Raw genomic sequence first — 27,514 nt, 5'->3', positions numbered from 1 at the left:
GCCCACTCTACCCTATACGGTCAAGGTTAAGTAAGAATTCTGGAAACCTGGTGACCCAGCAAAGCCCAGCCAAAGCTGTCCTCCCCTCTTTACAGCAGATCTCCCCCAGGCTGGAACTTCTGGTGCTTAGATGGTCTTAGCTTAGATGCCACTTCCTGCAGAAGCTTTCTGACCTCCCCCATCGCAGGTAGCCCTCCCTCCACACAGGGCATGGGTATCCATCTCGCCAGGGAGGCACAGTCCACAGGCTGGCCCTTCGGGGTATAGCCCCAGAGAGGCTCCTGCTGCCTGGCTGCAGTGCTGGCTCGGGCCATGTGGGGGCAGCAAGAGGCACCAAGAATAGCACTGTACCCTGCCCCAGGTCCAGCTGTGGCTTCCAGGGTGAACTGCCCACCTTGTAGAGCCTCATCTCACACCTCCAAATCCCCTCCTGTCGGATGTCTAGGTAAGACACAGAGTAGCCACAGTGACCCCCCAAGCACCAGGGCCAGAGAGGCTGCTCAGTCCACAGTGAGCCGGGGTCCTCGGTCCACAGGGTGCGACCTGGCATTGCTCCCTGCGGTGAGGGGTGTGTTGGGGGAGCAGACAGCTAGTGTATAGCTTCTTGCCCATCTGGAGGCAGGACCAGCACAACCCACACACCCATTCTCCCTGTAGAGTGGGCAGCCACACAGGTGTGTTAAACAGCTTTAATTTCGGTCATTTCGGCTTCTCGGCACAGTAAGAAATATTGCACATGATCAACATGTTTTGTTCTGGGGATAGGGACAAGGGTAGGGGGAATCACCTTCTTAGAAAGTACAACCCAAGTTGGGAGGGCAGAGGGGGTGGGGAGAGAACCCTCCCCATGCCTGTGGCAAAGTGCAGGAGCCCCCACCCCAAACTAACCTGAGTCCAGCCCCTCTGGGGAAAAAAGGGGTGCATGAACTCCCCCTACTCCACAGGCACCTCCCTGTGGCCCAAGGCCCACACTACCCACCAGCTTGTAGCCCTCACATGAGCCATTTTGCATAAAGTACAAGTGAAAAGGTCTGAAGGTAACACACTCCAGGTTATATACAGGGGCTCGGTGGAGGGAGACTGTGCCCCTGCTTCCCCTCAGCTGCCCCCCATCACAGGGAGAAAGCTGTGGGGGGAGAGGGATAGACAAGAGGAGCAGGCCTCATTCCGCCCAAAACTAAAAAGGACGAAATGGCTTTATTGGGGAGGAGGGAACCATCCTGCCCCCACCCCGATTCCTGCCACCTACATACTGTCCATGTCCTGAGGGGCGTACTGTGGGTCCTGGGGTCTTCTCGGAGCCCTCACCTGCCTGTGGCAGCTGTGGAGGGGCCAGGGGGCGGGGGGGACGGCTGGGGGGGGGCCCTCCCAGCCAGGCTGTCCGGGACCTGGCTCCGGAGGCGGAGGCAGTGGCGGGGCAGCTGGAGCTATGCCAGAGTCCGAGCCAGGTGAGGTGGGGTCAGGGCCCCCAGCAGGACTGGGAGTGGGGACAGGGGCAGCAGCAGTGCCAGCGGGGGGCGGTCCAGGAAGGGGGGCCTCAGCTCCAGGGGGCTGCTCCGTGGGAGTGGCCGCCTGCATGATCTTCTGGCGCACCTCACGGATCTTCAACTGCAGACACACCTTGGAGGGGAAGATGTCTGCGTAGCGGGCCTGGAAAGCTGCCGTGGCCTGGGCTGGGGACAGAAGGACAGTGGGGGGGTGGGGAGGCCAGGGTGAGAGGAGCAGGCAGGACTGCTGCAAGTGCCCGCCAAGACTCGGAGCCACGCTCACCTGATGGGAAGAAGCCATGGTCCTGGAAGAGCTGCATGACCAGAGCCCGGCGCTGGTCCAGGGTACGCCGCAGGGAAGAGTATGGCACCTTCTCGTATTCCAGCTCCCCGAGCACATCCTCCGCTTCCGTACCTGGGAGTGGAGCAGGCGGCAGGGTCTTGGGGACTGCGGCAGCCGGCCCCTGCCCCCGCCCGAAGTGTCCACCCAGCCCTCACCAAATTCTATTCCACAGCAGAGTTCAGAGAGGGCACCTGCCTCTGGACCCTATCAGACTCCAGAACCCCCACAATCCATCCTTGACTCCATCCTTCCTCTCAGCGACACCCACCCCACCTCTCCTCTGTAACCTCATCTCCAAGACCCCACCCTTCCTGCAGGTGCTGGGTCACCCACAGCTCTGCCTGCCTCGGTGCCGGCACCTGTACGGTCGAAGGTGAAGATGTCCCCCTCGCACTTGGCACTCTTGGGGGTGTTGGGCTCTGAGCTGCAGCTGGAGCGTCTCCTCATCTTGCGCTTGGGCGAGGTGGGGTCCTCAGGGGCCGAGTCCAGGTCTGGTCCAACAGAAGCAGGCTCAGCAGAGGTGGCCCCAATCTGTCCCCCGCCTTCCCCTGGTGGCCCGCACTCGCCTACCGGTGGAGTTCTTCCTCTTCTTGCGGTAGGAGCCCAGGATGGCCCGGGGCGAGGTGGCCAGAGACTGCAGGGTGGGCGAAGGCAGCACCTCCTCAGGCCGGAACTCAGGCAGCTCAGCAAAGCGCTCTTCGAAGTCCACCTCTGACAGGACCCTGCTGGAGAGCCAGCAGGGTCACCTCCACCGTCCCAGGCTGCAGCTGCCCCCCTCTCTTGCCAGCCCCACACACGCTGCCACAGACCCCAGCCCATGCTCACTTGTCCACAGAGTCAAAGGTCTTCTTCAGGGGCGGGGGCCGCACCTTCACCTTCTTGCCGGTACCAGCGGCCTCCTTGCGCTCAGGGGTGTCCCCGGCTGCCCTCCCACTGCTGCCCTCGCTGCTGCTGCTGCCACTGCCGCTGGGGGCTGAGGCCGGAGCTGGCGCTGGGCTGGGAGGGGTGGGAGGCTCCCCACGGCTCTCCAGACCCAGCCCAGGGACTCGCCAGTCTGAAGACGAAGAGCTGGGGAATTTGCTGGCCTGGGGTAGGGATAGCAGAGAGATGGAGAATACTGGATTCAGACTCAGTGATGCAAAACTCAGAACAACAAAGAGGTGGGATGCTGACTGACCCAGACGTAGAGTCTTGGAGAAGACTCAGTCATACAGACAAGCAAAAGGAACATAAAAGGCCCAGCTCCACCGCACCCCCCCACCCCCAGGGGAAACAAGAACAGGGGTCATGCAGGTGTGCGGGGAACGGAAATGGAGTAGAAAAGCAGATGATGGACTGACACGCAGAGCCAGGCAGCATCAGGAGCCCCTGGGGCCTGCTGAGCGCTCACCACAGTCTCAGGGCCCTTGCTGCTTGTCCGCTCCTCAGCAGGTGGGGGAGGCGGGGGGCTGCTCCGGGCCATGGAAGTCCAGGTCTCTGGGGGTGGTGGAGGGGCCGGTGTCGCAGGCTGCCCCTCAAGCTCAGACTCAGGGGGAGGGGGCTCCCGGGCTGGGCCAGGCTCCAAGGACTGCCGGGCTGCAGGGCCTGACCGCCCAGGGGCACCTGCCTCGAAGGAACCCACGGGAATGCTGGCAATGGCCGCCTTCACTTTCTGGGGGGCCTTGGGGGTGGGCCGCTGGGCCTTGGGGGCCACTAAGCTGTAGGTCATGGAGCCTGCTGGTGGGGAGAAAAGCATTTGCTGAGCCAGGCCTGTCTGGAGCCCTTCTCCTGAGTCCCCCAACTCACCCCACCCTGGGCTGGCCCAACACCCACCTGCAGCATTAGGGAAAGGGCTGGTAGGGGCCGGGGTGGCAGTGGCAGGGGCTGGTGGGCCCTTTGGCAGGATGGTGGCAGCAGGTGGGGTGGTGCTAGTGGCCACGGTGTAGACCAGACCCGGGGGAGCCTGGGATGGCTGGGCTAGGGGTGCTGAGGAGGTGGGTGCAGGGCTGCCGGGGTAAAATGCAGTGATGACGGGACCTCCGGGAGCTGTGCAGGCTGGCGGCAGCTGGGGGCTGGGCACTGGCGACACGCCCACCTGGCCAGGAGCCAGCAACGGAGCTTGGCCTGCAGGGACGGAGACACAGGAGAGCCAGGGGCCCCAGTTAGGGCCTGGGCCGCCTCCGCACCACCCTGGGTCCCCAGCTCTGCCTGCCACACTGCCCCTCACCTGAAAGCAGGGGCTGCACAAAGGCGGGTCCGCTGGGCCCCAGCGAGGTGAAGCCTAGGGCTACCGAGCTCGTGGGCCCATACGAGGTGACTGTTCCAGCCTGGCTGGACGTAGGGCTGGTGCCCAGGGGCAAGGCATGCCCACCCGCCGACTGCACGTAGGTGATTCTGCCGCAAGGAGAGGAAGGGGGAGGAGTGAGGTGAGCTGCCCACCCCCGCCAGACCCTTCTCTGGCCTGGCCTCCAGGTGAGGGCTCAGCTGCCATTACCTGGTAGAGGAGGGCAGCAGGACCTTCTGAGGCTGGGAGGTGGGTCCGGAGAGTGTGGCTGGGCTGAGGGGCGGCACCAGGCCGCTGGGTGTGCTCACGGGCACCGGAGTCAGCTGGATGATCTGTGGGCAAGGTCACCCACAGGCTGGGGTGAGCTGGGGACTTGGGAATGGGGTGGGGGGGTGACCCAGACCTAGAAAGGTGGGTCTCAGCAAAGACAGGGAACACAAATTTTAGAATTAAGACAAAAAGGAACAAAGAAAACAGCAAGGCATGTGAAACACAAAGGAACAAGGTGCAGACACTTAGAGCAGAATTGAGATGCACACAGACGTCGAAGGACGCAGAAAAACGCACTCACGGTCCTAGAGACAGTTCAAGAAAGACATATGAAAAGGGAAAAAAGCACGAGAGATCAAAGGAAAGACACAGACACCATGGCACAGAAACCAACACGCAGGAGGGGAGGGGACAGGAACAAGAGGAGCCAGGATGCCCTTACCTTGCTGGGTGGCTGGGCCCCGTTCTGCACAGGTACTGAGAAAGGCGGGCTCACCAGGGGCAGTGGCTGGCCAGCCCCTCCAGCCCGCACGGACATGCTAGGGGCTGCCAGGGGCACCAGTACCTTCCCGGGCAGCAGCTGGGCTGAGCCACTCGGGGGCGGAGCCTGTACAGGAGACACCGACTGGGCTGCAATGGGAGAGAGAAGTTGCCAGAGAGCTACACAGGCCTGGGGCCCCTCTCCTTCCCCACTCAGCCCAAGCCTCACCTTTGGGGGGCGGGGCAGAGGGTACGGACTGCAGGATGGGGATGCCAGGGGTGGGTGCAGTGGCTGCCAGAACTTTGCCGTTGGTGGAGGTGCCCGGGGGGAGGGTGAAACGGATGCTGGTGGTTGGTGCAGGGCCGCCAGGAGCTGCTGCCTTGGTCCCAGGGGCTGGTGTCGGGGCAGGCGCCACCTGAAGCTGCTGGGGCAGCGTTGGCAGGATGTACTGCACCTGGGTGATTCCCCCAGCCTTGCCCAAGGTGCCTGGCTGCAAGATGCCCAGGGGCACTGGCCCATTGGGGCCACTCCCAGCACCTGCTCCAGAGCCTGTGGTGGCTCCACTGCCAGGGGCCCCCTGGGCTATGAACTGAACAGCAGGGGGCGCTGGGGCCCCATAACCTGGTGTCCCCACCAGCAGGTTGGTGACTGTGGCAGGGGCCTTCCCCACGGTACCGAGGAGGGGCCCAGCCACCAGATGCGGGGCCGGCGAAGAGGCTGCCGACTTCTTGTCCGAGTACACTAAGCTTACACCCAGCGGGGAGCTCCCTGGCGCCCGGGACCCTGTGACCGGCTCAGTCCTGGCACCCACGGTGTCATTTGGAGATGCCTCAGCCCGGCCAGAGGTGGGGAAGGGCTTAGAGGCGATGGGCACAGGAGTGCTACTGACAGGCCGCACCACATTGGTGACCATGGTAGCAGCTGGGCGGGACAAGGGGGCTGTTGGGGCCCCATAGGCCAGTGACGGGGCTGGGGCCGAGGGCATGCGGGTTCCGCTGCCTTCCCGGTCCTCCTTATTTGGGGGCAGGACCAGCGTCTGCAGGACACTTCCTCCCCCGCCAGGAGGTGCTGCAATGACCGAGGGGCCTGGTGGCTCCAGGCCTCCCACACTTTCAGGTCTCTTGCGCCGGAAGGCGGCAGGATCCGATGGGAGGAACCGGGTGGCCTTGGAAGGTGTCCCTGGGCCCCCAGCCCCAGGAGGTGGGGGTCGTAGTGGGCCTGCTGTGCTGCCCTGACCTGACTCCTGGGCCTTGAAGGTCCCTGAGCCCAGTGGGAAGGAGGTGGCGGCTGAGGAGGAGGCAGGTGAGGACGAGGACGAGGACGACGACGGGGTGGGCCCAAAGCCTTTGCCAAAGGCTGGAGGTGATGGATCCGGGGGCCCTGGGGGCTCAGGGTCCAACGGTGGGCGGCAGTGGGTAAAGGAGGAACGAATCACAGGCGAGAACACCTTCCGGCCAAAACCCTAGGTGGAAGGAGGGGACACGACCACATCAAGGGAGCCCCGACACGCACAACCTGACCAACCCTCTCCCGCCTGGCATCGAGGTCAGCTGAAGGCCTCAGTAGTTCACCCAGTCTGTGACCCAATTCACCATGGGGTGAGGAGCTTGCCCTCTTTGGGCCTTAATCTCTCTGTAGTGATGCACACAAGAGCACACATCTCCCTTTCCTAGGACCATGACGAGATAGCGCCAATTCCCCAGCTCTCACCTTGCTGCCCTCTGGGTCCTCTCCAGAGCTGTCTCCGCTCTCGCTGTCAGTCACCCGCTCCTTGCACTTGAGGTCAATGTCAGTGGCGCCGAAGCCGTCATCAGCTGAGGGAGAGAAGAGTATTGGCAGAAGGGCTGGGTGTAAGACTGTCCAGAAGAGACAGCAGGGAGCCCAGGCCCTGGCCTCAACCCCTTTTGCCAGCAGTAACTATTGTCCAAGAACGCTGTTCCTCCACCTAGGGTGTGCCCACCTGACCACCGGGGGAGCCTAAGAGCATGCAGGTACCACCACCTAACACTGTGCCCCATGGCCTGACCATCCACGCCCCTGTCCTCCTGGTTTCCTGCCTGGCCAGGAGCTTCCCAAGGGCAGGGCTGTGCCTGAGCTGAACATGCCTGCAGTCATAAACAAACATGCAAGACAAGAAAGAAGAGCCTGAGATCTAGATCAACTCTTTGCCCACTCCCCAAACCTTAGCCTGTTGTTCTCTGGGCAGGATTCTAGGCCCTGCAACTGCTCACCAATGACATCATCGTCTCCCTCCTCCTCACAGATGACCATGCGTTCCTCGTCACTGGTCATGTCCTCACTGGCTGCACGCTGGGAACGGGAGGCCCGGGTGGGCAGCAGCGGGGGTCGCCCGCCAGCCACCAGGGCACCTCCCTCACCAGAGGCTGAGAAGGGGCCTGGAGCCCCATACTGGGTGGAAGGCTTTGGACCAGAATAGGATGCGGGGCCGGACACCATCTGCAGGGCGGGCACCAGGAGAGTTCAGTGGGGGCCACCACCTGGGGGCAGCCCTCCCTGCCCAGCTCCCCTGCCCCCAGACCTGAGTCAGTTCCTGTAGTGCCTGGCTATCTACTTCCCCACCATCCAGGCTGTGGACCCCACTGTGGGAGAAGGCTCGGGGCCGGGCCGAGCCAGGTCCCCCCACTGTGTGCAGACGCTCTGTCCCACAGGAACCACTCCCTGGAGCCTTGGTATCCGAGCTCAGGAGTGTCTGGGCTGCAACGGAGAGAAGCTCCGAGGACACTGCACAACATAAGGAGAAAGGTGTCACAGAGTCAAGAAGTCTTTTAGTGGCACCCAGGCTGTCCATAGATATCTCTAGGTCCTGAGCAAAAGAAGTTTGAAAATCCTGGGCTACCTGGGAGCCACCAGCCTGGCATTTTCTAATGGATTGCTCCTCAGGAAGCAGGCCTTCTCTGAAGGCAGTGTGATGCTCGCTTGCTAATAACCATGGACCTGAGTCTCCATTCCCATATCTCAGAGAGGAAGCAACCCCACCTTCAGAGAACTGCAGGCCCGAACCCACAGGTCACTCCAAAAACGTGCCTCAGAACAGTGCTATGCAAGCAGACACTCTGTCAGCAAAAGCAGCCAACAAGGGGCTTCCAACTATGGTTCTGGAAACCTACCAAACTGGGGTTTAAGCTTTGGCTCTACCATTTACTAGTCTTCTACAAATTCTAACAAGTAACTCTACCTAAGTCTCACTCTCTTTTTTTTTTTTTTTTTTAAGACTTTATCTGTCAGAGACAACACAAGCAGGACGAGCCGCAGGCACACAGGGAGGGAGATGCAGGCTCCCCACTGAGGAGGGAGCCCAATGTGGGGCTCCATCCCAGGACCCTGGGATCATGACCTGAGCCGAAGGCAGCCGCTTAACTGAGCCCCCCAGGCGCCCTGAGTCCGTCTTCTCATCTGGAAAACGAGGGTATAACTTTCAGAAATAGAGCTTATACTCCCCTTGATGCCTGGCATGTAGTAAATGCTCAATAAATGACAACTGATAATGAAATGACTGCCTGGGAACTCTATCTGTCTGGACCTCCCTGACTCTTTTATATGAGAAAACTACCAGTTCCCTTATGGGTAAGGGTCTTCAAATGAAATGACAGCACATAGGGTTCTGGTGCAGGGGCTGAGCAAACAAGGGGGTAGCTGGCACCTCTCAGGGAGGGAGGGGGCAGGGCAAGTCAACCAAGGAGCCAACCAACCTCCAGGGGCAGCGGCAGTCCCCGTCTCCGACATGCTCCGCTCCCGAGTCTCCTTGTGTCCTCCTGCTAGCCCCAGGCTCGCAGGCTTGGCCTCTGAGCTGGACTTCTTCCGGTCCTTGTTGCACCACTTCCAGTCTGGGTGAGCCTTAAAGTGGGCCTCTTTCACCTGGTGGGAGAGAGGGGAAGGACCCTCCACTCACTTACCCCACCAGAGGAAGCTGGGGAGGAACCAAGAGGAAGAGGCATTACCTGGAAGGCCAGGTCATGGTACTTCTGCTTCTCCTTGGGCCCCAGGGCGTACCACCACTCGCCCAGAATCTTGCTGACGGTCCGGTTGTCCTGGTTGGGGTGACGCTGGTGGACCAGGGCCCGGTGCCGCTTGCTGAAGATCATGAAGGCGTTCATGGGCCGCCGAATATGGTCCTTCTCCCGCTGCAGCACACAGAGGCCCAAGTGGGATGTTAGAACCACGAAACAGGCTTGGGCAGCCAGAGGGCAAGCTGGGGACAGGTATAGAGGTGAGGCACCTTGTTGGGGCTGCGTCCATCCTTCTCCGAAGAGGAGTCTCGTTCCTTTGGCAGGGCACTGAGGGACTGGGTCCGGCGTTTCCCAGGTGGCAGGGGCAACTGGATCTCGGGAGACATGATGGAGAGGAAGCTGTGGCGGGAGTGGCAGGGACAGTGAGGGCCCCATCTCTGGTCACCATCCCCTCCCACTTCCCAAGCCTCGTGGCACTCACGCATCATCATGGTCACTCTCCGTCTCGCTGTCCAGCCGGGGCTCTCCTGGAGGGCCAGAGGCCTCCTCCTCAGTGGTGGGAGGGGGACCCTTTCCAGGTTCCACCACCCCCAAAGTGTGGGGGGGTCCGGGCCCTGGGCTCTCAGGGCAGGTGGCTCCAGGGGGCCGCCCAGGATCAGCATTCCCTGTCCCACCTGGTGGCTGCTCATGAGCGACAGCCGCCGACTCAGCAGGTTCTGGGGGCAGAGAGGCAGGTCAGAGGGCTCTTGAGCTCCCTGGATTCTATCCCCATGTGTTCTGCAGCCCCCCACTCCTCACCTTTGCTCTGGGTGGAGGCCACTGGGTGGCTGGCAGGTTGCTGGGCCTCACTTGGCTGCACAGAGGGGTCGGGCTGGCTGGGGGCCAGAAAAGGGACTAAGGAGTGCCAGGGGAACACGGCAACAGAGCGAGGCTCCACATTTGTCCACACTGTGGGAAGAAGCCAGCTAAGCTGTGCAGCAGGAAACCTTGGCCTGAACCCCAACTCAAGCTCTTTTCCACCCTGGATTAAGTGGCTCCACGCCTCCTTCACACCCCCTTCCACTATCCCAGAGCCTCGTGGCCTCGTGTGTGCAACATCACTCAGGAAAAACTCCTCCCTGTACGATTCCGAGGTTTACACGAAAGAAAACAGAAGCTAGGAAGGGAAATAGGCCTCACGCCCCATTCCCTCCCCCACCTCCACCAGCCCTGCCACCAGGGACCAGGCCAGAGGAATGACTGGCTCCTGTAACAAACCAGGCCACGTTCAACTGCCGTCTCATACTCCCAAGGCCCCAAAACCTGAGCAGGGCTAGGAACTCTCCCCAGTCATGCCACATTCCCAACACCCTAACTGACATAGCCCCTCATCTTCACCTCCTACTCCCTTTTTCTCTCTTGAGGAGACCATGCTTCGTTTCCCCTTCTCTTCCCTCTCCATCACCCACAAGGTGTGGGGTCTTAAGTCTTTCTCCTTGCCTCCCTCCCCATACCACAAACCCCAAGGAGCCAGACCTGCCTTTCCCGGGCTGGGCACAGGTGGCTCCAGTGTCTCCCCCGTCCCCTAACAGAATCTACTGCCCACAAAGAGGTCTACCAGCCCCCTCCCTCTCAAGCTCTGAGCTTATCCTGGGTGCAGCATCCAGCCTCTTTGCCCAAAAAGGGGAGGGTGTGGTAAACCCCTTGGAAGAAAAGGCACAGACAATGAGGCAGACAAGAGAACTGTTACAAGTCTGTGCCCAAGGAAGACAAAAGTGCCAGGTGTTTTCTTGAGAATATTCACAGGAAACCACTTCCCTCCCAGAAGGCCAGTTCCAGGGGTCCCACCTTCTGCCCCAGGAGCTGGGTGGTAGCAGGGTTAAGCCCTGGGCTGAGACCCATCCCTGACAGGACTCCTGGAGCAGGCCTAGGTTAGGAGTGGGCTGCCCTCTCACTACTGGCTCCCTGGGGGAAGTGGAACCAGCTGAGGAGGCCCCTTCGAGGGAAGACGATGAAGAGAGAAGGGAAACGCCCTAGCCTTGGTCTCCATCATTCCAGGCCTCCCCCTGATCCGGATCAATCTGACCTGGGATGACCCCTCTATGCCTTCAAAAGCCTGGACTAAGAGAGCTCTATAGGAGACGCTAGCCTGAGATCTCATTCTGCAAGGGGCTAACAAAAGAAAAAGTAGACGTCAAGTCAACAGAAGAAGGATAAGGAAGCCAACACTGGAGGGGGTCTCAAGATGCTCTAAGAACCCTGTCCCCAATCCCTGGGGCACTGGGGACCACAAAAGCCTGCTCGGCCCTCCAACCCCAAGGACCTTGACCTGTCCCTCTCTTCACCAAGATCTTTCTCATTGGGCCTCCTCATCTGCTGGGTGGGGAAGAAGGGGACCAGCAGACAATGGGGGAAGAGTCCTTTAGTCCTGCCCCTCAAGTCCTCTTCAGTGTACTGTGGTCCAGGTTCTTGGGTCCCTCCTTCTGCCTCTGCAAAGCACACCACACACACTCCAGCCCATCACTCTGCTCTAAGCAAGCAGTGTCTCACTCACTTCCCAAACCCTGTTCTTAGCCCCACTACTCCATCACATTCCCTTCCCCCTCTCTTCCACACCTAAGACCAGCAGGTCTCATGCTGCCCCTATCCTAATCCACGCTCCCAACCCAGTTACCCTGCACCCCTCACCTCCAATGACAACGGACCGTTCCACCCCATTACCCAAACACCACAGCTGTCCCCAGCTACTCCCCTTGCCTCACTCCCATCACTCCCGCTACACTCCCACCTGCCGTCACTAACCGCTTGGCCCAGCTGAGCTCTATAACTTTCCCGTCACCCCTGTACTCCGCCTCTATCACTCTCGTACTATACCCCTATCACCATTACGCCGCACTTAGCACCCCGACACCCTGACCCCTGCAGTCCCAGGGCCCAGGCTCTACTGACCGAACATGCCGAGGCCACGGGAGGCCGCGCCGGACGCGGGCACCAGGGGCCTGTGGGCTGAGTACATGGTCCGGCGCGGGGGGGCCCGGCCGGGGCTCGCGCCTCCTCAGCGGCCGCCGCCACTCCGCCCGCCGCCGGCTCCTCGGCCGTCGCCGCTCGGGCCCGGGGGGAGCTGGAGGCCGTCGCCGCATGCCCCCCCCGCCGCCCCCCTCCGGCCGCCCCACTCGGGGGGGGGGGGGTCTCTGCCGGGCGCGCTTGCGCACAGCGCCGCCTGCCTCCCGCCGCCCGGGGGGGCGGGGGAGGTCAGAGCGCGCCGGCCCCGCCCCGCCCCCCGGCGCGCGCGGGGGCCGTCACGGGGCGCGCGGCACGGGGGCCATCGGCGCCGCCCCCTCCCTCTCCCTCCTCCCGCTTGGTGCCCGGCGGGCGGGGCAGGCGGGGCGGGGCGCGGCGCGCGTGCGCGGGGGTGGCCCCCTCCCTTCTCCTCTCGCTGGCTCGCTCCCTCCCTCCCTCGCAGCTCCGGCGGGTAACGGCTCTGGCCCCGAGCGCCCCGGCTGCCGGTGCTGCCGCCCCGCCTTTCCGGGCTCCGGGCCCGCGGCTCAGCGCCGGGTCGACCTTCGGCTCCGAGCGGCCAGACGGACCAGCGTGCGTGCGTCCGTGCGCTCCAAGCGAGCCCCGCGCAGAGCCACCGCCGCCTCCCCGCCCCGCCACTACTACGCGCTCCCCTCCCCCCGCCGCACCTCCTCCCGCCCCTTCCCCGCTTCCCCCGCGGCCTTCCGCGCAAGCCCGGCCCCCAGCGCGTGAGCCCATTGGCTGCCGCCGCCGCGCGCGGGTCAGGCCCCGCCGCGCCCGCCCCCATTGGCCGCCCCGGGGGAACGTCAGTCATATGCAAATAAGGAAAGGGCGGGGCGGGACCCGGTTGGCCCCAAGCCGGCCCGGGGCGGGACCGCGGGAGGAGGGTGGCAGGGAGGGCGCACTGCAGTAAAGGCAGCGAGCCAGAGGGGCGGTTCGCGGCGCCGCGCTGCGGAGGCCCCGGAGTTGTGTGTGGTGCTACGTGTGTCCAGTCCACGCGAAGAACACGCTCACGCGCGGCTTGCCCCGCCTCCCTCACGCCCGCCTGAGCGCGCACGGCTCCGCAGGGCAGAAGAACTGCGCGGTAGGCACGCGAGCCACCGGGAGCCCTTACCAACTCAACACCAGCAGACTCTTCCCCCACCACACACACCCGTTCATAGACAGAGTTTTCCTGCCACACCCATTATTTCATACACACCCCACGGTAGCATGTACCCTTGGCCTTACACTCACACTGCCACACACGAAGTCACACACCTTGAACACCTGCTCACATGTCGTACGACCTCCCACACTCCTGGTCCATCACTCCCCACCCATCATCATACACTCGTTCTCACCCATCCTCCATATCACCCATTTCATACACGCCTTGTCATACGTGCTTCACCAACGCATATTCTCATTGCCAGCCCACATGAATCATCACACAAACAACATATCAAACAGGCAGCATTATCTCACACATCTCATCACAAGTGCTGCTTGTCCATCTCACACACACACACACACACACACACACCCCACATCCCTCCCACACAACCACACACACTCTTCCATCTTCACACACCCTCATGTGGCCTTCCTGGCAACTCCCGTCCCCAATACAGGCTAACTCTCACAGATGCCATTGTACTGACCCCCCCACACGCTACCTAAACTTAGCCCAGTAAGCACTACTTCAGTACCCTGGCCCCCCAGGGATACAGAGCACCATGGTAACTCACTGGCCTGACACTTAGCAGCCATCTGGGACCCTCCACCTCACAGTAAGGCAGTGGGAGGCAAGGGGGGTGGGGTCACAGAGCACCACCGTGGGCTGGCCCTACCACTCTAGGCTGGGAGCTACCCCTTCCAGAAAGGGGCCAGGAGGAAGAAAGGAAATGAACACTGGGGCTTCAGTGTGCTAGGAGCTTGCATGTATTATACTGCTTGTTGAATCCTCACATCCACTAGGGGGGTACACTTTATTATGCCCATTGTTCAGACGAGAAAATGAGGCTCAGAGAAACTGAATAAATTGTGCAAGATCATCCCTCCAGAACCTAACAGCCCAGTGCTCCAACTCAGCTGCTCTTTCCACTACTGAAAATTTAACCTTGGGGTGGACCCAGGCAGACACTCCCAGACCTCCAGGAATATGGTCAGACAAGGATACAAAGAGAACTACAGAAAGGCCAGAGAGTACCCACAGAGACATATGCAAGTGTCTGGAGTCCACCAGGGAGAGAGGCAGAGGCTCTGGATCACTCAAGATGGGCCCTGGGGTCACATCCAGTAGAGGCAGAGGCCTGGGGTCACACCCGGGCAGCTTTTAAAAGTTGCACAACCTCTGATGGACAAAGAGTGGGCTCCTACACAGGTGGAGTCAGCAACAAGCACAAACAAATCCCTTTCCCAGCCTGTTCCATCCACTGATAGAGCCGAAGGCATGGAAAGGGTACAGAAACCAGTAATCTGGGCCCAGAGGGGAAGGGAAGGTCCATAGCCCTCTGACCTCCAGAGACTGCAGGGCAAGACACTTGGCTGTGAGCCTGGAGGGGGCCACTGGAGGGACTATTAGGTGACTGCCCCCTCCTCCCTATGCAGCCCCAGACTCAGACCCTCCATTACCTCACTGCCCCAGGGACTGCAATGTGAGGCAGAAATCAAGGCTGAAATCAATGTGGCCCACTATCTCCCCACCGCTGCCCCCTCCTCTCCCCACCGGTGAGTCACCTACTGAAAATTAACCCCTTCCCTACTGCAATGCAGCCCAGGACAGAGCTCGGAGAAACATTGCCCCCAGTTCCCCCACTTCTGTAGGGTGAGAAAAAGAGCAAGGCCTGGCATAGCAGGGAAAGAGGGCCCCACACATCTGCGAGGGTTGCACATCTGGTAGAAGACACAGTGCCCACATAGGAGGGATGGGAAGAGGCCCCTTACAGGGTAGGGTACAGCCAAGTGGGGACCCAGCCTGGCAGGGAGGGGCCGGAATCTGGGCGGGAAGGGCCCCCCTGCCCTGGGCACTGGGCCAGCCCTATACTTAGCTTCCATTGTTCAGAGTGGAGGAACCCTGGGTGGGGGTGATTAGAAGTGGAGAAGAGGGAGCAGGTCCTAACCCCAGACAGCTCCATCTCTCCAGCCATCCTCAACCCTAACTGGGGCCTCCCTAATTGGGAAAGGCTGAGGGGGTTTCCCAAACCAGGGCCCTAGCCCCATCTGAGAGGAGGTGCAACACCATCCTTCACTCAAGGCAGGTACCCCCTACACCACCCACCACCAATTCCACAAAAGGTTTGGAGCCAAACATCCCCTGCAGCACTACCCCGCCCTGCAGCCCAGGGACAGGGAGCCCAGACAGAGACACCAACTGCCACCCAGGGTGGCACAGGCTGAGGCCTGCCCAGAGGCCTGGGGCTTACAGCCAGGGATGCTGACAGACTGAGGGACAAGCAAACACACTCTGAACTCACGGGCCCATTTATTGAGCCCCAGAGGCACCGCGCCCCTGTCCCCCGCGGCTCCCCACCCTGCTCTACAGGCCTGGGTCCCCGCCTTGGCTCACCACCCTGGTGTCCCCAGCTCCCCTCACCCGCTCTCCACATACACACCCACCCCCCCCCCCCCCCCCGGGGGGGGCCGGGGACGGCCAGGGTTGCCTGGGGAACGAGCCCAGGATTGGGCTGGTGCCGCTCGGGAGGGATGGGGGCCTAAAAATAGCGCCGGGGTGAGTCAGTGTGAGTGGGGCTGGGGTAGGCAGGGGAACTAGGAGGGAAAGAGGCAGGCAAGAGGTGTGGGGGAGGGTCCCCAGGGATTGGGAGACGGACTGGGATAGGACGGAGGGGCGCATGTGGGTTTGGGGGTGGAAAGGGGCGGGTGTGTGGGGGAGTGTACAGGCACCCAGGCTTGAGAGGGCTGGTCGGCGCGGACTGAGGGAGGCACCCCAACCCGGGCGGAGGAGGGGGCGCCGCCCTGCGTTCTCCTCCCCTCCCGCGCTCACGAGATTTTCCACTCGCCGCCTGGCCCCCAGCCAGTCCCCGGCGGGCCCCACAAAGCCGCTTTGTGCTGGGAGGGCGGGCGGGCGCCCGGCCGGCCTGACACCCACGCGGGCCGCGGCGGGGCACGGGCCAGCTGGCACCCGAGCTGTCTGCTGGGGGGGGCCCCCCATCCACCCCGAGGGCGCGGCCGCTTAAGGGTTAAAAGCGCAACGGCGGGGGGTGGTCTCGGCCAATCAGCGTCGGCAGACGCGTAGGCAGCCAATGGAAAAGACGGAGGCTCGGGGCCTACCCCTGGGGCGCGGGAATCCGCGCCCCTCTGTGCTGACAGGGCCGGGGCGCGGCCCTCAGGGTAAGGGTCCGGATCTGCAAAGTCCGGGTGCACCCTGTTTCCCCGACTTCTTCGCAAGAAAAAGTTTCAAAGGGGTTTAGGATCTTGCAGTCAGGAGGTGGCACGGTCGGGATTTGAACCCAGGTGTGCCTCAATCAGCTTTGCTGCGGAAACAGGGAGACAGGGGTTCCCTGGTCCAGGCCCCCGTGGGGAGCGGGAACAGGGGACGGGGTGCGGGCGGAGGAGGCGGCGCGGCGGGCTAAGGTCCAGCCGCCTGTGGTGCAGCCGCTGCCGCCGGTGGTAATGGGAGCCAGACGCCGTCGCCGCCGCTAATGCGCCTCCCTCCCGGCCACTAATGGAGCCATTAATGCCCGGGCGCCGGGGGCTCCGGGCCGCACACCCCCCCCGCCCCGCGCATGCGCGCGCCGGCGACCCCGCCGCTTACCGCCGCCGCCGCCGCCGCCAGGAGGCAGCCTGATCCCTTACAGCTCCCGGTGCTGGGTCTCTTTAGGGAAGTGTCTAAGATTGACTCCGCTACCTCAAAAACGCCCCTTCTCTTCTCTCCTGGCAGGTCATCCTCTTCTTCCCAGCCTAGGCCTCCTTCCTCTCCAGGACAGTCTCCAGGGATCTCTGACATCCAAATCTAACCTTTTCCCTCTCCGGTCTAAACTGTTGCCTCTTCACCGACCTACCAACATTCAAGCTGGCTTGGCTAGACCTGTGCTCCTTGGCACCCTTCTGCCAATCCTGGGCTCTAGTGTCAGCTCCAGCTTCCACTAGACACAGAGAGGTCATGCACTTTCACCCCTCCTGGCCTTTGTTCCTATGGCTGCCTCTGCCAGGAACACGCCTTTCACTCTCCTGAAATCCACTCATTCCTCAAGCTTTAGTTCAAATGTCACTTCCACTGAGAAGGACACCCATACCTCCCTCATCACCCTGCATCGAGTCACCGAGTTGTCTCTGTCCTCTGGCTTCCCCAGACTCTATACCTCCCTCCGCTCATCCTTGCCTCTGCCTGCTTCCATGTCTGCCTTCCCCACCCACATCCCCCAGGGCTGCTCAGCCTGGGCCTGGGAGAGATGAGGGACTTCTGGTCGGAGAGAAGGGGTTCCCTGTTTGAGACAAAACAGAAACTCTTTTGGGCAGAATCTGGATTTGGGGAGTCAGGAGAACCTAGGCCCCTCTGGGCCTTATTTTCCCTACCTGGCCAAGCATAGTGTCTGAGGTCCTACTACATGTGGGACTCCGTTAAATGGAGCTGGCACCAAATGTGTCTCCTGCAAGGCATTGAGGGGGTGGTCGGGGTGATCTGGGTCATACCCTCTAGCAGGTGGGTGGGCACAGGAGCTGCTTTCCTGTTGTTCCCCTACAGCCGGATCTCCTAGCTTGGCCCATGCAGCCCCCGCCTTCCTGCCCGTCTTGGGAACAGGTGCTTGGATGTAGATGGCTCCTGACACCTCTCACCACGTTTCAGGGACAGTGGTGGGCCATTAATTTGTTCAAGGAACAGGAAAGGGCTCCCAGGACGGTACAACCTCCCACCACTCCCCAAGAAGGGAGTGAGGGACCTAGTGCTTAGCAACTGTCCACAGACTCAAAGGGGTGGAGCGCCTGATGGGCACAGGGTGGAGGTGAAGGGCTGGGAGAGGGGCAACAAGTCTGTCTGAGGAGGGGGAGGAGGGTCTGGGGAGGGTGGCCCAGAGACACAGGATCCCAAGACAGGGACCCAAAACAGAAGAAAGGTAGGATGAAAGAAAGCTCAGAAAAGGACTGATGTCTAGGGAAGGACAAACCAAAAAAGATACAGAGAGGCAGAGAGAGAAAGAGACAGACAGAAGACCAGAGAGAGAAACTTAAACCCAGGAATAGAGACCCAGACAGACAGATGTAGGGACCCAAGGGAGAAAGAGAGAGACACACAGTGGCTCAAAGGCAGGCAGACAGAGGCCCAGGAGAGGGGGCACTGCCTGTCAGTACAGGGAAGCCAGGCGGAAGCTGGGAGCTGGAAAGGAGGCCATGCCAGGAATGGGGCTGAGACATCTGGCCTCCTGGGCTGGGGCTGCAGGCCCTGGGGTGGCTTCCTCTCCTGGGGAGCAGGCGGGAAGAGTCAGAGGGAGGTGGCAATGGCAGCTGGCTGGCCCGGCCACGCACAGAATGTGGAGAATGCCAGCCGCCTGCCCCGGCACGTCCCCCAGCGGAAGCAAATGCCTGGCGGGGGGGCAAGAGCAGGCAAGCTGTCCCAGACCGCCCCCTCACACCTGCTGCCCTGGGTGAGGGTCAGGCCTTGGCATGAGCAGGCAGAAAGGGACAGGACCACGGCCTCATTATGCCACCGGGCATAGTCTGCCCCACCTGGGCCTCAGAGGCAGAAGGCCCCAGGGTGCCTGCCTCCCAAGGGCTTGGGGAGGCCTCTGGGGAAGAACAAGAGGACCTACTGGCTGGGAACCTTAGAGCAGCCTGGATACCTCAGCATGGGTGTTGTTAGAGAGGCGCTGCTCAGAACTGCCAGGACAGGCCCTGGACAGGTTCTGACGACCAGACAGCCCGCAGCCTCCCTTCCCTGAACCTCAGTCCCCACCCCTAAACCGGGCTGGTAATTCCCTCCTGCACAGCATCAGGCAGATTCGATGAGATGGCCTGGGGCTGGGCGGGTGGTAAATGTTTAATGAAAGGCTGGTTACTATTACTGTTATCGTTGTTAGTGGCAGGACTCAAGGGCCTGGGGCTAGACAGCCTGGGTTCAAATCCTGCCTATCCTTCTTCCTAGCGGGGTGACTTTGGGCAAGTCACTTAACCGCTTGAGATGTGGTTTCTTCCTCAACACTGGAAGTACTAATGGTGCTGGCCTCCTGGGGTGTTGTGAGGATTTGGTGAGTAAACGCTTAGGCGGTACTCAGAGAGCTGAGTACCGCGCACGCGCACACATGGGTGGTGCTCAAGAAATTATGACCGCTGTAGCTTCTGGCAGTGAGCATCCTATGATCTGGAGATTGGGATACCCGGTTCAAGGCCCAGTCCTGACCTTCCCTGGCCGGGTGACCTCAATCAGGACTCTTTCTTCTGTCACTTTTCCTCATCTGGAAAATGGTGGCAGGTACCCCTGTTGGGACTGCCCTGGTAGGCCTCGGGTCCCCTGCATCAGTGCCATCCCCCTCCAAATGCCAGCAGTGAGGGTCACGTGATACAATGCTATGAAGGCAATGTCAGGGGCTATGGGCATATGGGGTGGCGGGGGAGGATAGTTCTAGATGGAGTCCTTCTGCTTCACTTTCTTCATCTGGCTAAAGACAGAAATCCCTGCTGTGCCCATTTCTGTGGAAATGGGCTCCTATCAACTACACTAACAAATGTAAAAAATGCTGGGGGCAGGAGAAAAAACACAACTCACAACCTCAGCATATAAGTCTGAGGGGCAAGCACGGCGCCTGTGTCCCTGTGCTCTGGGTCTGGGCTGGAGCTCTGTGAGGTCAGGGCCTGGGATCCCAGTCGCATCAGCCTCTCTGCCCCAGTCCCAGCTCCCACCCAGATCCCCACCGCAGCCCCCTTCCTCCCTGCTCTCCTTGTCTCTGCTCTCAGGCCCTGGAACTCACCCTCCACGGTACAGGTGTGGTCAGATGATCAGCTCAAAGCCTATCTTGGCTCCCTAATGCCACTGAGATAAAGTTCCCAAGTCTCCTGAGGGCCCTCGGGGAACTGACCCTTGCTCGTGGACAGAGCCGTGCATTCCCGCATTCACCATCCTCTAGAGCCTTTGATTTTGCAGATTCCACTTCCTTTAAATACTTACTTTGGCCTCGAGGCCTGGGCCCAAACTCTTCCCTCTGCCTCATGGTCCTCCTGCCGGCCTTGCCAGACTCGCTTCTGCACACCCTGCATATCTCACTTTAGACACCCTGGCCCCTTCTCCAAGAAGCCCTCCTGACTTCCCACGGCCTCCTGGGCTTCCCCCATTCCAGCTCTGACCGCTCTGGCTGCTCACTGTCTGGTGACAGATCTGTCTTTTTCAGGACTGTGTGCCCTGTAAGGGCAGGGCTGTGTCCTTAGTACCGACTACCACACGACCAGGGCACTCCAGTCAACTGTGGATTAAGAAATAAATAAAAAAAGAAGATGCTAGGGAAGGGGCTGGTAACTCGTCACCCTCCCTGATGGTTGCTCTGACAAGGCCCAACCTAGCCTGGCCACTGGCTCTCCCGGCCTCCGGCCTCAGCCCTCTGGCCACAGTGGCTTTGCTCGCCTGTGCTCCTTCTGGTCTCCTAGGAGGCTCTTCCAGCCCACGGTTGCTCATCCTTCAACTCTTGGCTTACACGCCCTTTCCTGAGGGCAGCCAGACTGGATTTCACACCTGGAGGCCTGCCTAGCACACCCCCAGCTCCGATCATGGCACTGACTGCACCTGTGATATTTCCTGGGCACAGGCATGAGGTGAGCACTCCAGTCCTGATCCTGCCACCCCGAGGCAGAAGACACCTTGGAACCTCCATCTTCCCATCTATAACCTGGCACTGTGGCCCAGCAGGGACCAGCCAGCTGGCCTGCCTGGTTTTGCAGGCTGGGTCCAGGACTTACTAACCGTGGGATCCAGGGCAAGGAAATAACCTGGTCTCAGTTGCCTCTAAATGAGCCTAATCCTACTCCCCCCACCCCCACTGCCTGTTAGGCTCATGAAGACAAAATGAGCGAATATTTCCAAAGGGCTGAAAACAGTCCTGGGTACAGTACGGGGTGTGTCTGAGGGTTCGGCAAGATAACTCACAGGCAATACTTATTATCATGATGATGTCCCCACCAGTCCTCCAGACATGGCAGCTGTCATCACGATTATCAACTCTGTTCCTCTGTTACCCCATGAGGATTGTGGGGGCCTGGCTCCCAAAAGCTCTGGAAAGGTTTGTTGACTGCTCAAGCCCTTGGGAGTGCATTCCTAACAGGAGGCCTCCAGAAACAGTGCCCTGAGCCTTCCAAGTCCAGTCCCTTGCCTGGCACATGAATTCCTGCAGAGTTATCTCTGCAGAGAGGAGGCTAATCTCCCCTTGAGCCCGTCCCCAGGTGGGGAGCTCACCTCTCGAGAACCAGTTTGCGAGTAGCCCCATCCCCTTAAGCCCTCACCCAGCCATTGCACTGGCATCTCTTACCTGTCCCAGGTCGGCCCATGATGACTTCCTTTTTGGGGGCAGGATGGCTGGTGTAGCTGCTGGGGACCAGGACGGGCAATAGAGCAGCAGGTGAGGGGTGGAAGGCCACCGGCTGGAAGGGTGAAGAAGCCAGGCCGAAGGTGGGCATCGGCTGGGCCACAGCAGTCGGCGCGGCTGGAGGCACGGTGATGGGCACAGGGGCTGGCAGAGGTGGGGGCAGGCCAGGCTTCCCACTGGCCACCCCAGGGGGCACTGGGGTCTCTCGGCAGCCCCGCCCAGGTCCCGCTGCCCGCGCCTCACCAGCAGTGCTCACCTCCCCAGGGAATTTGGAGGGCAGCGGCACATCGGGGTTGCGAACAATGACGGGGGAGTCCCGCTGCACAGCAGGAACCCTGCGCACAGAGGGCCCGGGATCCGAGGTCAGGCCAGCAGGTGGGGGCAACAGCAGCAAAGGCGAGGGCTGGCGGGAACGGGAGAAGGGCACGGCAGGCGACACAGCCCGGAAGCCAGCCGGCGTGGAGGGTGTAGGTGTGTGGGACACCGAGTCCACACCAGAGTCTAGGCTGTCACTCTTGGGGAAGTCCGGGGTGGCTCCTCCGCCCCCTGCGCCAGGGGCCCCCAGAGCCCCCGGATGGGGAAGCAGCTCTGTCTTCCTCCGCCCAGGGCTGATGGGCACGGTAAAGGTCAGGTTGGTCTGGAAGGTGGGTAGGATGCCAGAAGAATGGCGCTCTCTGGGGGCAGGTGGCGGTGGGTGGGGACCCAGGTCTGGTGGGGTCAGCACACCTCCCTTCGGGGTGCTGGCGCTCAGGTGGCGGCTGCGGACGGCAGTGCGCTGGATGACTGGTGAGGCGTTGATGGGGCTGAAGTTGGCTGGGCGGAAGCCAAAGAGCGGCGACGGGGAGGGCGATGGGGCAGGTGAGAAGGGCGACTGCGTAGACACAGGAGAGAAGGAGGGTGTGCCAGAGCGAGAGCTGCCCAGCGACACCAGCATCACGGCCGCCTCACACTCATCAAACTCAAAGCGGGACAGATCAGCAGGAGCCACCAGGCGTGGGCGCGAGTCCCCACGGGCTGCCACGCTGCTGGCCTCGCTGTCCCGCGATGTTTCATCACCCCAGTCAAACTCGGTGCTGCCCTCCCGTGCCGCCACGCCTGCCGGCCGCCCAGCCCCAGCTGGGCCGCTGTCCGCCAGGCCCTCCATCTCCTTGGTTCGCATGGACAGGTGGCGTGAGCAGTAGCCCCGCCGCTGCGACTCCTTCATGCAGCCATCTCGGGAGCACAGCCGGCGCCACTGCTTGCCATTGAACTTCTTGCGGATTCCATTGGGTGTGCAGACCACATCACCCTTCTTATACTTCTGCTGCGCGGCTGTCAGCGGTGTGCGTGCCCGGGCGGCTGGCGCTGCCCCCTTCTCCAGGGAGGCCACGCTGCTGCTCCGGCTGCCACCCTGGCTCCCCTCCTGGCAGGGTGATGGCTGCTCCCCAGGGCGGCCCGGGCCCACAAAAGCTGGGGACTTTGGTGGCGGTGACAGGAGCTGGGGCGGAGGCAACGGGAGCAGGGCCGGGGTGCCCAGGGCTGGCGGGTGCTTCTCCTCACCCTCCTCGCAAGTCCCCAGGTTGCCACCAAAGCTGATCTTAGACACCTCGGCATCCTCAGGCTGCTTGGGGTCCAGGGCAGCAGGGCAGGGGGGCAGGGCGGCCCCCGGCTCAGCCTGCTCCTCCTCAGGGCCCGAGGGGGGCTTCCTTGGCAGGGTCTCAGGCTCCCAGGGGGGCCGCAGCAGGCGCAAGCTGGAACGGGCCACCCACACGGCCTCCTCAGGTTCATGGTGTGGCAGCTGTGGGGGCTGTGGGATAGCGGCCGGCAGGCCAGGCTGGGAGCTGGGGCCAGGACTGAGGCGGACCTTGTAGGCGGCAGGCTTGGTGGCCACCTCCACTACCACACCCTCACGGTAGGCAGCCACACCGGGCTCCACGCAGGTACAGACAGCTGTGCCCACTGCGAGGGCACCTGGTGGTGGCGTGGCATCCAAAACTACATCGACACCACTGCCGGGTGCCCCCTCGTAGAATGTCAGTGCCCGATCCCCAGGGAACTGCACGCCCAGGTCCTGGCTTCGGCGCACCTGGCGCACCACGGCCGGCAAGAAGAGGCCATCTCCACGCCGAGCCAGCACCCGCTGAGACCTCAGCTGCCGCAGGTCGTATCCGCCGCTGGTGCCACTAGGGGGCCAGGGGCCTGGCCCACAGGCTTCGGCGGGCTCATCTTCCAGGTCAGCTGAGTGCTCGCTGGCTGTGTCGGTGGAAGAGGAACGGGTGGAGGTGGGTGGCCGTGAAGGGACACCCAGGGCGCCGGCCTCCTCAGGGGTTCGTGCCCGCTCCTCAGGGGCCCCGGCCGGCCCACTGCTACCACTGCCGGCTCCATGCTCCTCCACATACTTCTTTTTGGGCGCTCGAGACTTGAACGTGGCCGTCTTACGGCTGAGGGAGGGCTCCCAGCGACTTGCCTCCCCCTCTACCTTGGGGTCCTCAGCAGGGCCTGGGGCCGCTGGGTCATCAGGGTGCGACTCTGGGGTCAGCCCCTCAGCCCCAGGGCCCCGCTCGGACTCCTCCTCCTCACCCTCCTCAGCCTCTTCTGGCCCCGGAGGCTGCTGGGGCTGCTGCTGCTGTACCTCTTCATCTTCCTCCTCTGGCTTTTCGCCCTCCCCAGCCCCTCGCCGTCTCAGGGCCTTGGCCCGGGTGGCTGGTGGGGACTTGCCGCCACTGCCAGAACCTGGGAGATTGACACATGCCTTCTTCATTGGCTTCATCTTTTGTCCACCTGCAGGTGGGAGGGCAGACAGGGATCATCGGGAGCAACTTAGGAACCTCCCAGAGCCAGTGTCCCCCAAGACTTCCCACTTGCTGAGGCCATAGTCAGGTCCGTCATACCTGAAGGCTTTCTCTTGGCTGTCTTCCACTCATGGGAGCCCCTGACTGGCATCTGGACACAGACTGGCACCCATGTCCCCTGAGTTATGTACTCTTGGCTCGTTGGGGACACTGACATATATATCTGTTCCCTCTACACAGGCCACAGCAGGTACATGCAACTGCCTGACGGGGCACAAAAAGGCAGTAATGGTTCATGCCTGTAGAGCACTTGCTTTGTGCCAAGCCGTGGGCCGAACTTGATTTTATTAACCCATTTCACCCTGACAATATCCCTAAGAGGCAGGTGTTACCAACAGCCCTACTTGAGGAAACTGAGGCACAGAGAACACAAGCAACTTGTTCAAATTCATCCAGCTAGGAAATGGCAGAGCTAGGGTCTGAACCCAGGCAATCTGGCTGCTTCAGAAGTCTGTGGTCCTAACCATTTCAGTGTGCCGCCTGTCACATGATCCAGAGGACACGCTTCCTTGCACTGTCACTGTCCAGACAGCACACACACTCATACACATACACACACAAGCACAGGAACACAGTCACAGAAAAGGAGGTGACTGGGCTGTGATGTGAGCCTCTCTCCACCCCCACCCCCACCCCTCTGGGCTGCCTGGCATGGCCAGCCATCGTGGGAAGGAGTGGGCAGCTGAAAGTCCTGAGGGACGGCTGCCCACTCTTCTCTGCACCCAGGCCTGCCAGGTATAGCCATCTCCCCAGATCCTGGCAGGGAGCAGGCAGGGGCACGTCTGGGGCAAAAGCTTATACCCAGTGCTGCCACGGGGCCGTGCATGAGCACACGCACGCGCACAAAAACACACACAGAGGCACACACACGTCATCACACAGTGGGACACGGAGCTACACCCCAGGGTTTCGCTGTCCCACTGGATGGGAGCCTGCCCCTCCCCCCCACAGCACCCAGCATGAGACCAGCAAGCCCAGCCCCCATTCTGGCCTGCACGCATGCCCCCCACCACCACCACTGGGCTTCCTCTGACAGGGTGGCTGAGCTGGCTGGGGCCAGGGGGCCCCCAAATATGCCCTCTGACTCCAGGTGGGGGTAAGTGGGAGAAGGTCAAAGAAAGCAGGGCAAGCCCAGCAGGCCAACCTCACCCACTTCCTGAACAGTCATTACTGCCCGCCCCCTTTCAAGCTGCCCTGAGAAAAGAAAAGGGAAAAAACTTTACTCTGAAGTGACTAAGAGAAGCTGAGAGGCCAAAAGGGGGCCTCTGGGAGGGTGGGGGTGCCTAGGGCCCTAACCCAAACGCAATCAGAGATACCCCTGACTCAGTCTGCCAGCTCTCCCAGGACCCCTGATCTTGTGTTCTCCTACTCGAGTCCTGCTCCTCCTGTGGACCCTACAATCCCAGGCTGCTCCTTCTCTGGGCCAGTCCTGGGGTCCTCACAGGCAGAGCTATAGGGCCCAGGGCTTCTCACACTGGGGCAGGGATCCAAGTGTCCAGGAGTTGGGCAGCTGCCACCACCTTCTCCCCACTGACCCGCTGGGCCACCGTCCTAGGGACCGAGATCCGGCCCCAGTCCTGCCCAAACACAAACCTTTGCATAACCCCCCCCAGGGCCTACAACCATATTGCCTGGCACCCCTGGACCCTGCCGCCTGGTCCTACCTCTTCACCCCAAAAGCCAAGCCTTTTTTTTTCCCCTGGGCCTACTCTCTTCCTGTCCACCCCACTTTGGATAACTCCCACCCAAGGCCCTGTGGGCCCTCACCTCCTTCAGAATCTAAGCAGGAACTCCTGAAGCCCAGGCCAGCCCAGGCCCTGGTTCTTCAGGGTCTCATCCCTTCTGCTCCCATCAGCCCTCCTGGCACCAGCTTCTCTGCCACTCTCTCTCCCGTCCTGTCACCACCTCTACCTCTGCCTCTCTCCTCACAGGCCCTAGGCCCCCCCTCCTCAGCCACCCATCCTTGTCACCCTCATCTATGTCACCCCTTCCTCCAAGTCAATCTCCTGTCAGCCATCTCTGGACCTGTCACCTTTTCTCTCCATCACCTCTCCTTGTCACCCCTCCAACTCTGTCCCCTCCCTCTCCCTGTCACCCTGATCTAATCCTGTCACCCCTCCATTCCTGTTACCCATTCTCTGCCCACCATCCCCTCTCCGTCACCCCTTTTCTGTCACTGTTCCTCCCCACCACTTCAACCACTCTATCCTCCTTTCCCACCATCCAACCCACCTTTTTTCCCCTCTACCCCCTCCCCGTCCCTGCCACCTGTCCCCTCTCGGCCCCCAGCACCCCAAATCTCCCCTGCCCGTGTCAGCCCTGGCCCCGCCCCTCACCTCGGGCTCGGCAGGGTTTCGGGGCGGGGGGCCTTGGCCCCGGCTCGGTCCGGTCCGGTCCCTCCCCGCCCCCCCCCCCGGGCTCCCCCTCGATTCCCCCTTTTTTTTTTTACTCCAACACACAAAATGGTGAATGGACCTGCAACAGCTGGAGCAGCCAGCCAATCACCGGCCACAACCCCGCTGACCGGCGCCGTCCTAGACCAATAGATATCCGCAGCCTGGTCGGCTCCGCCTCTCCACGACGAGCGACATTCGCCATGACCAATTCCGCCCAACCGGCAGCGCCAGGGGGCGGGGCCAAAGTCCAAGACCGTCCTCCCTCTGGGACCGACACCAACCTGAGCCTACGACCGCCTGATCTGCCTAGGGCCCTGCCCCACAACAAGTGATGGGCATCAGCCCTGACCAATCGCAAGCCGTCTTAGTGCAGAATGACGAATACAGTACCCAGTCGCCCTGCACTCTAGGCCGGAACCCAGCCTCTGTGAGGGACAGTAACCAATGAAGTGCAAGAAGGAAGGGCTAAGGGATAGGCTGTCCAATAAGCAGGCTGAGGAGGCGTGGCCTGGGCGTTTGTTGACCGGCTAGTCGCAATTCCTGCTGGGAATGGTAGTCTTCTTACGTCTCCGGCCCATAGTCAATAGTACAAAGCAGACTACAACTCCCATGTGACAGAGTGCTGTAGCACCAAAGAACACGGGCGAGGAGAAAAAGTCGGACAGGGCAGTTCCTCTAAGTCTCCCTGCACACCGGGAGCATCTTAGACCCAGGGCCCCGACTCACCCGGATTGCCGGCTCTGGCGTCGCTAGTGGCTCCTCTCAGTGGCGGCGGTAGCGGCACGAGGGGGAGGTGCGAGTAGCAGCCAACCGCCACCCGCAAGCCCCGCAGCCAATCAGCGGCGGCCGGGGCGGTGCAATGACCTCACCGGGTTCTACTCTGTTACCCCTCCCCCACGTGGTTGTTGCTGTCGGTAGCCGGGAGTAGGGAAGTTTGGGGGTGGGAGGGAGAGGAGGAGAACGAGTGATGTC

At 61.6% G+C, this 27,514-nt stretch overlaps 1 protein-coding gene across 1 annotated transcript; it reads right to left on the bottom strand.

The window, feature by feature from the left end:
• Positions 1–675: 675 nt before the first annotated feature.
• CIC (capicua transcriptional repressor) lies at positions 676–27,198 on the bottom strand. The gene is given in 22 exon segments (XM_032849627.1): positions 676–1,361; positions 1,363–1,673; positions 1,771–1,902; positions 2,190–2,321; positions 2,401–2,555; positions 2,656–2,915; positions 3,221–3,546; positions 3,643–3,933; positions 4,037–4,203; positions 4,304–4,425; positions 4,806–4,993; positions 5,073–6,306; positions 6,555–6,658; positions 7,076–7,301; positions 7,384–7,586; positions 8,555–8,720; positions 8,804–8,986; positions 9,082–9,211; positions 9,294–9,528; positions 9,611–9,760; positions 21,259–24,075; positions 26,483–27,198. Coding segments are annotated over 21 exon segments (7,578 nt in total). The 5' UTR covers positions 24,065–24,075; positions 26,483–27,198; the 3' UTR covers positions 676–1,304.
• Between the last annotated feature and the right edge of the window lie 316 nt (positions 27,199–27,514).

The sequence above is a fragment of the Lontra canadensis genome, unplaced genomic scaffold (assembly GCF_010015895.1).
Source record: "Lontra canadensis isolate GAN:19392208 unplaced genomic scaffold, GSC_riverotter_1.0 scaffold235, whole genome shotgun sequence".
Lineage (NCBI taxonomy): Eukaryota > Metazoa > Chordata > Mammalia > Carnivora > Mustelidae > Lontra > Lontra canadensis.
The sequence above is the reverse complement of the archived record's forward strand: the minus strand, read 5'-3'. Positions and strand labels throughout refer to the sequence as shown.